The sequence below is a fragment of the Mesitornis unicolor genome, unplaced genomic scaffold (genome assembly GCF_000695765.1).
Source record: "Mesitornis unicolor isolate BGI_N332 unplaced genomic scaffold, ASM69576v1 Scaffold55044, whole genome shotgun sequence".
NCBI lineage: Eukaryota > Metazoa > Chordata > Aves > Mesitornithiformes > Mesitornithidae > Mesitornis > Mesitornis unicolor.
This window is the reverse complement of record NW_010183194.1, coordinates 1,526-10,137: the sequence shown is the minus strand read 5'-3', so window position 1 is coordinate 10,137 and position 8,612 is coordinate 1,526. Positions and strand designations below refer to the sequence as shown.

Below are 8,612 nucleotides of genomic sequence, written 5' to 3'. Positions count from 1 at the left end.
CTAGTTCCAGCAAAGCTCCCAAATACTCTGCTCACAGACTGCACTGCCAACAAACAATTAGATCATTCCTGAATTAAAGAAATACCCAGAAGCAATTTTGCATAAGCACTATTTTCTTTCAAAACACAACGGAAAGTTGGCACGAACTGCATTTACCAGAACTGTAATCACGTTTAAGCATGGGTTTATTTTAAAAATCTTCAGCTCTCACCTACAGGCCATTCAGGAACCCTGTGAATCAGCAGGGAGTTACTGGTTATTGGAAAGCTTCCTTCTTTCAGTTGCCTCTACTACCTTTCAGTAGTCTGCAGAAAGTGTGAAAAGAACTACACCATCAGCCTTCGCTACAGACAACTGTCTACAACTGTCCAAAATCCAGGACACGAAGTGTTCAGGACACAAAACTGAAGGTTGATACATAGACCTCTAACAAATCAAATACTCTACAGACTACAGAAAACTTAAGTAAACAGCAGCCACATAACAGCCAGCTTCTTTCAGGTATTTACTTAGCATCATGTCATGAGTTCAGGTATGCTTTTTTCCTTTGTCCTCTTCCAGGTATTTGTGGCTTTTAAAAGCCTCTCTAATAACCAGATGTTCAAAGGAAATCAGACACTACACAGGTTAAACAACATGGTTCTATTAAAAACTATCTTCAAACATGGCACTCAGTGACAGCAATACAAGACTTTTTTTCCACAAAGCAACTAATATAAAAATATGCCATAAAATCATCTGTAGACTAGTATGCTAGTACATATATGTAATCATAACATTCTTTTATAAACTCTTTCCTGAGATACCTTGGGTTGTTTGATTTTCTTGTATTACTAGATGCATTATATTTATGATTAATCTAAAACAATTGTAAAATACTTTGTATGTGCAGGACACTCAGTAACATGTAAAAAGTAGTATGTAAATATATGGCAAAGAAACAGCTCTTAGAAATGATGCAGGTTTACTTTGTTACTTTTTTTTTTTTTAACATTTGGCTCCTTGGGAGATGGAAGGGAAAAGCACGAAAAACCTGAAATTAGAGCTATGAATTGACAAAAAGCAGGAAAGCATTTCAGGAATGTTAGGAGTTGGAATATAATATAAATGACACAAAGAAAAAGCCATAATTCAGGTTGGCTATGTATTGCCTTATAAAGCAACTATATTTTAATCAGTTCACAGTATAATAAATATCTTTACTAATCTGCTTTGGAAGAGTAAATGCTTTTTAGGGTTTCAAGCTCCTCTAGAAGTTTCTTGTTCTGAACTTCTAGCACTGCAGCACGACTCTCCAGACATAAAATGTATTCTTTCTTCCGACGTCGACATTCTTTAGCAGCTTTCCTGCAAAAAGCAGAAGTAAAAAGTGCAAACAAAAAAGCCATTTGCATGCCATTAGAAAGCTCAGCAGAGTAAGGAGACTATGACAGAATTCCAAATTTTGGAATAACTTCCAAATCAGTCTGAAAACACTAAGCAAAACTGGGTTCCACAAGAGCCTCAAGTGTCTCTTTCTCAAGTTCACATGGCAATCTGTAGAATTGCTTCCTCTCATGCCTTGATTAAAGTTCATAATAAACGAGGTCCAAATGAAAGACAGTTATTCTGCTTTATGACAATAAAGATCTTTGAGGGCCTTGAGTTCCTCAATGAGAGTCTTGTTTTGGTTTTCAAGCACAGCCACACGGTTTTCAAGACATTTGACATATTCTTTCTTCTTTCTGCGACATTCTCTGGCAGCTTCCCTGGAACCAATACAAGGCAAATGACTACAGGAACAGCCACAATACGGCAAAGACTGGAGAAATTAAATGACCTGCAACCCCTGCGGTTCCACCATAACAACCACCACCACCACCACCAAAAACAACCAATGGCTTGCACAGACAGAACAGCAGGTAACAGCCATAGGCAGTAACATGGTTAGGATACAATTCAAAACAACTAGAACTTGAAACAAATTCAGCACCAACAAATACAAAGATGGAATTAATACACAGAGGAACTGTGAAAACAGTGAGTAAGTGATAACGTATTGGCTTGAGTTGTACTAAACATTAAGACTGAAAGCAGCATTTCTACTTCCAGTCACATTCCACTGTGTGTGTGTATTAGGAGTACTACCTTCTGCAATCAAAATCTTAAAACCAATCCCAGAGAAATTACTTTCAGAAAGTACAAATGTGCTCTCTTCAGATAAAAAGCTAGATGCCCGGCTTACAACCTGCTGTAATTTGTTTTACCTTAATGTAACAATCTACAGTAAAATTTAAGTCCAAACAATTTATTAGCATTTTAGAACTGTCCACCTGGGCACATTTCAGCCACATGCATCTGGGGAGTTTTCTGTTGCTTGCAAATGGCAGACTGGAGCTATTCTCACAGCTCTGCTCAGCGCTGTTAGACTGAAGCTAAATAACCTTGGGTAGTATTTTCAGAAGCGCATGACTGAACAAGCATTCAATTCCAGAAGAAATGTTAGAAGTACTAGGAGTTGACTCCTTTAACATCTCGGAACATGATAAATTGCCAAATTGTGAGAGTGTAACTTTCCAGCGAACTATAAGAGAGATAGCATAGACACTAGTTTTAAAACAGACGAGAGGAACAAAGGGAAGCACAGCAATGCAGTAATCCTCGTAAGTATTTTAAAAGAAAGCACAGGCATGAGAGCAAAGCAATACTATGAATTCAATCATAAGGCAAGTGGCTATTCAATGTATCAGAGATCTGCATAGCAGACTATTTCTACTGTTAATCTAACTGCCATTAACAGTGGTGGCTACACATTTGACAAAAAGAAAGAGTTCTCTAAAACTAGCAAGAAGAATGCAGAGAGAAAGACTGGCACTCACAGCATACAGTCAAGTCCACGCCAACTTACTGAAGAATATAAAGCCACCTCTCACAATGTGCCTCACAGAATGACTGGGGCACTGCTCAGTAACTTAAGCCAGCAGCCAAGCATTTAGGAAAGTCTATAATTATCATTCCATCCTAGAGTAAGTCCTCTTCACAACACCATTAATGGACAGCTGCTAATGAGATCCTCAGATATTTTCCTAACCAATTCTTTGCTGGGATGCTTCAAAAGGAACAAACCCATACTGGTCATTTTACTACCAGTAGCAGGGGGCAATTTCAAGAATAAGTATACCTTCAGACCATGGCAAAAATTAGCAGAAAGGGACAAGACTAACAGATTTCTGAATTACTATGGTATTTTAGAACTAAAAATCCATGGTGATAAGGTCAACTCTAACTTTCCAGAGTTAACAGCCAATAGTCAATGTTATAAAGATGTGGTATGACTGAAAGAATTTCTTGCCCTCCCTTCATCAATCACAGGCAGTGCTCATGACCTTAAAAAGAAAACTTCATTATAATATTTGGGGTTTGGTTGTGGTTAGGTTTTTTATGCAACACTGACTATTAATTGTTACAGAGTCTTACCTATTTTTCATAAGTCTCAGCTCTCTCTTGCGTGTTGCCTCTTCTGCCAGTTGCTGAGGGCTGTGCAAAGTCCCTGGTGAGGCTGCCATTACCACTCCCTGAGGTAAGGTAGTACTTGGAGTTCCAATCTGGTAAGCTGGCATGTCTCCAGTGGCAGCTGTATGAAAGAATCATATTTAAACTTTATGGCAAAAAAGAACTATGCAAAAGTCTCTCTGGAAATAAGAGATTTCTGTTGATGAGTTACCCAGGATCCCTGCTACAAAAGATATTTCACAGGCCTGTATTTGTTACCTTACTAGCATTTATTTCCACAGTGTAAAATGTTCTCTAAACTGCTCCAGCACGTGGCCCCACAAGGCAGCCAGACTGAAGCCTCTGAAAGCTTCCACATGGCTCTTTTCAGGCAACACAGGGAAAAGCCATCTGAGAAGCACTGTCAGAGCATCCACATTTATTTCCTCTTTGCACAATCCTGAGAAAAGATGGTCTTGCTGTTGCAGCCATTGAGGTTGATGTGCTACCCCTGTCCTCCAACAGAGGCTTCAGGAAACAACCTTCCCTGTGACAGCAGTAGCACCAACGCTACTGCCTCTCCTCCCTTTACAGCAGGAGTTTGGCAATGCTTGCAAAACCAGTGAGAGCTCCTGTTGCCAAAACAAAAAGGACAGACAAGTGCTCATGGTGAACAGAAGCATGTTCTTTGAGCAAGAGGACCACAAATAGGAGGCTCCACATAAAATTGAGAAGAAACTTCTCAGTGAGGGTAACAGAGCACTGGACCAGGCTGCCCAGAGAGGTTGTGGAGTCTCCTTCTCTGGAGACATTCAAAACCCGCCTGGACGCCTTCCTGTGCAACCTCATCTAGGTGTTCCTGCTCCGGCAGGGGGATTGGACTAGATGATCTTTTGAGGTCCCTTCCAATCCCTAACATTCTGTGATTCTGTGAAATAGGATGCTGCAGCATTAGTGGGCAAGAGGACATATTGGCAGTTGCACAGGAAGGGGTGTAGCTACACAATAAACTGGAGTGCAAAAGTTCAGACTCCGCTCCTAAGCATACTAGTTGTGAGCTGTCTCCAAGCTAAACGCAGATCTGAAGTCCAACACGTTATTTGGAACCAATACCATGCTGACAGTCTCACCTCATTTCTGTATTTCTGAGGTACTTTGTTCCTACATGATGTACCCCAACTTCAAAACTGTGAAAGTCCTACACACTTGTGTCTTGCCTGACACAGAAAAAAAAAAAAATCAAAGAAATGTATCTATCTTCAAATTATAAACAAGTATTTACCTATTCCCTTCCATAAATGTTTTACATTATCACAGAACAAAACTTCAAATTTTGTCATTAAAGCAACTGAATATAAAACATGAAGTTTCAGGGCTGTTAAGTTATACTTAATTTTTACTTTAATTCTTTGAAGCAATATTCAAATAATGGAAAAAACTAGGAAAAAAATGTAGAAAAAACACTTTGGGGAGGCTGATGGGTAGAGCAGTAATGAAATAAAAAAAAAAATAGCATCAGGCTGTGTTTAGACTACAATTCCACAGTCATGTCCTGAAATCATTATCAGCTTAAAACACACTGCACCTCCCCCTTCTCTCGGTGCTGTGGGTAAAAGTGTTTGTGGAATTACAAGCTGAACTGGACCAGTGAACTGACCCGGGTTAGGGATAATCCCCTGGGGACAGGGGAGGGAGAGAGAAATCAGGCCCGGACAGCCCTGCGAGCACAATCTGGCATAAACACAGGGCCTGGTCATCCTGTACATCTACAGGAGAATTACTTAACTCTTAAGTTCTCCACATTTCTTAGCAGTCCCAGTTATGTCAATGGGGAGTTCAGCTCACTGTTTATAAAAACGGAATTTTAGAAACTGTTCAGACTGCTCACCTTTATGCTGGCCATATTACATACATTTTATAGACTCCATAGGAAGAAATACTTTTTTCTGCCTCTCATCACGAGGTAAAAAAAGAGATGTTATCTTAGTTTGCATTAGCTACAATGAATTAGAAATCCAAGTGAACCATTTGATAGATCAAGTCATGGGGAAAGACCCATAACTCAGGTCACCTCAGCCTGGCAAGACCAACTACTTTGTTGTCTTTGTTTGCTTTACACTCAGATGTTTGCTAAAAGCTCTTACTGCTGCTGCCGTTCAGAGGACTCAGTGTGATAACGCTCCTGCAACACTGCCTAACAAAAGTGAGTCCCTATCTCAGCCGGGATCAGCAAACACCGCTGTAAGGACTTGCTGCGTGAACAGTTTGGGCAAGCTCCAGCAGCCTCTGCCCCTGCCTAAAGTTGGCTCAGCGTGGTAACAGAGAGAAGTAACCAAGTCAGTGGTACAGACCTTGGAAACCCAGACACCGCAGTTAAAACAAAACAAAACAAGCATAGCCTTCACAAAGTGTCTTTTACTTGTGCAGTAATATGTGCTTTATGATACATTATTGCAACCGATTATTTTGAAGTCTGTAAATTTTTTTGCATATCTCAGACAGTTACAATCAAATACTAAGATACTAAAAAAAGACAGTGGGAAAGATGAAACAAGCTTTAAGAAGGGGGGCTAAAACAGCCTTGAAAAACATTCATAGTTTAAGCCTAGTAATGTATCTACAGATTACTTCTCGTTTCAGCATCTGAGACAAAAATCCCACACACCTTGACCCAGACTGATAAACCTCTGTGGCCGTTTGTCATGAAACTTTCATGGAGGTTTAATGTCACTCCTAACATACCAGAGGTGGGACTGAAACTGTTAACAACGCAACAAACCCAGAGATGGCGTGTTTCCCTAATGCACTGCCCCAGGACTTGCAATTTTAAGGAGGGGAGAAAAGTGAGTAAAAAGTCTCTGAAAACCTGAAACTTTGAGCTGAAACTTACAAAAAGGAAATTGTTAACAGGACAACAAACAAACAAGCAAACAAAAAACTAAGCCATATTTGGACAAGTAACACTAACCTTGTAAATTAAACTCTGAGAAGTTAAAAAAAAATATAAAAACCAAGCCAAATAAAAATCAACTTCCTTGTATCAGCAGGTTCTTGGAAAAAGTAACTTGCTGAACACTAGAGAGCATCCCTGCACTGGAGTTCTTTCAGCGACTGTCCAGGAGCAAAAAGCCTGATGCATGCTATGGAGTAGTACCTCTGCTCTCCCCTTCTGTGAGTCATAATGAAGGGACTAAATTATCACAGAGTTTCTAACTCCACCACTAAACTGGCTGAACAAGGCACGACTCATTACCCCTTTGAACATAAAGAAAACCCAAACGACTCGGAGAAGATACTTATCTTTGAATTAACGAACCAATCTAGCAGCACTGCGCAGCAGCACGTAGGTACCGCCTGCGAAGGGTTAACGCCAGGGCTCTGCCCGAGGCCACTGACGAGGCAGAAAGGAACTGACTGCATCGCAGCGTGACTCGGGCTGACGTCAACGTGCAGCGGGCTTGGACTGTAACTTTTCCAGGGCCCTGCTGCAACGCGATTCCAGGAAATGCGATGACGTCAGCGCTCTGAACTCCACCGGGGGGAGAGCCCAGCGCGCGGCGACAACGGGGGCGGCCCCGCCGCGCGGCGACCTGGGGCTCTCGCAAATTTGCCCGCACTCCGTATTCTCTTTAATAACGAAAGCACGGGGCTTGTTCACGCTACTAAAACAACGCACACCTTTCCCTTACAGCTACGCTTAAGCCTATTTTAGCTATCAACTCTGAAGTGTTTCTTGCTGAACAAAAAAGCAGTGTCATTTTTACAAAATAAAAAACGAGCATGAACAGAGTCACGTATGTTACAACCTCCAAACTAAGGAAGAATTTGAAAGAAAAGCGGTGGATTCATCAGTAAGATCCTGCATCAAGCAGTAAAGATTAGTTATCAGAATCGATCTGTGCAAGAACTCATGCACTAACGGTGATTTTTCCCCCATAAGAAACTAGTAAAATTGCCCTGAAATCCTACGCTGAGTAGATATAACCAGAAGCCGTTTGTACCAGTTTTGAAAGATGAAAGAGTTACAGCAACAGGTTTAAAAGAAAATGTCACAAACACCAACTAAGCACTGTGTAAACATCCAAAAATATAATGTAAAAGACTCACAATTTTTACCTGTTTCATCTCCTGTTACAGCCATGATCAGCTTCTGCACGTCCGACTCTCCTGTTCCTCTAGCAGAGCTCAGCATGAACTGCTCCAAACTAACAAGCATGTGCAGGATTACAAGCAGGAGCACTGACATCACAGTGACCTCACTCGCCTACCACTGTCATTAATATGCTCTGTCACTGGAACAGCTCACTGGAACTGCAGCCCAAACAACTCCTTTTCCAGAAAGCCTTTCTTTTTTCCTTCCTCTTCCATATCTCTATAAGCCTAGCTTTGTTCTTTTTTCTCCTGAATTATTCATAAAGCTACAGAAAGCACTTTACCACAAAGCTGGCTGTAAAGCAAGAACTGAAAATGCACAGCACCGACTGACAGAAATTAAAATGTGGCTCTAGAATTCATGAATGAATCCCAATGAAAAAGTCATGATTGGATAGATAATAGGGAAGTTTTAAAAAGTCATGCAATTGTTTAGATTGGATCAGTTCCACTAAAAGGCATAAAACTGTCAGACAGATGGGGAAGACAAGAAAGCTTAATAAGCTATAACAAATAGGTAAATGAAAGGCTAGAGCTCCTTGCAGAGTGGAGAGGAACCACAACCCACTCATTTAATTTCAGTTAAAAGCTTCAGAAAAGACTGAAGAAAGCACCAACAGAGAGAGTCAATCTCAAACGAGTTATTCCAGATGCTGTATCAAGCAGAACAGTAACTTTGGGTAAGGGCTACCTCTCCCCGGTTCCTTCTTTTTTCAAAATAAGTCCAAGAAATCTGGCTTAGTTTTAAAAAATAAAATAAATAAATAAATTTCTCAGGTCTAACAGAGTTACTCCTTCTTTACAACAATTTAAGTCAGTTTCAGACCAGCAGTCCAGGCACTGGTCCGTATGTCGGGCACAGCAAACTTCTCAGGCTTTTGTCTGTAATAAACTAATTCAGACTGATAATTTGTCAACTGTGAAACTATGCCAAGGACAGCAATAACAGAAACATCAGGGCAAAAAAGGAGCACCCTGTGATCACAGGA

The 8,612-nt window shown here is 40.7% G+C and overlaps 1 protein-coding gene across 2 annotated transcripts; it reads right to left on the bottom strand.

The window, feature by feature from the left end:
- Nucleotides 1–630: 630 nt before the first annotated feature.
- On the bottom strand, nt 631–7,677 carry CREM (cAMP responsive element modulator). Of its 2 annotated transcripts, none has more exons than XM_010184016.1 (3): nt 7,588–7,677; nt 3,457–3,613; nt 631–1,748 (listed from the first exon to the last, which is right to left on the bottom strand). In XM_010184016.1, the coding sequence occupies exons 1-3, from the start codon at nt 7,661–7,663 to the stop codon at nt 1,604–1,606; spliced, it is 378 nt and encodes a 125-aa protein (XP_010182318.1). In that variant the 5' UTR covers nt 7,664–7,677; the 3' UTR covers nt 631–1,603. The 2 variants fall into 2 exon arrangements, with proteins under 2 accessions (XP_010182318.1, XP_010182319.1); XM_010184017.1 differs by having other exon boundaries at nt 631–1,347; nt 7,588–7,663.
- Nucleotides 7,678–8,612: the final 935 nt, after the last annotated feature.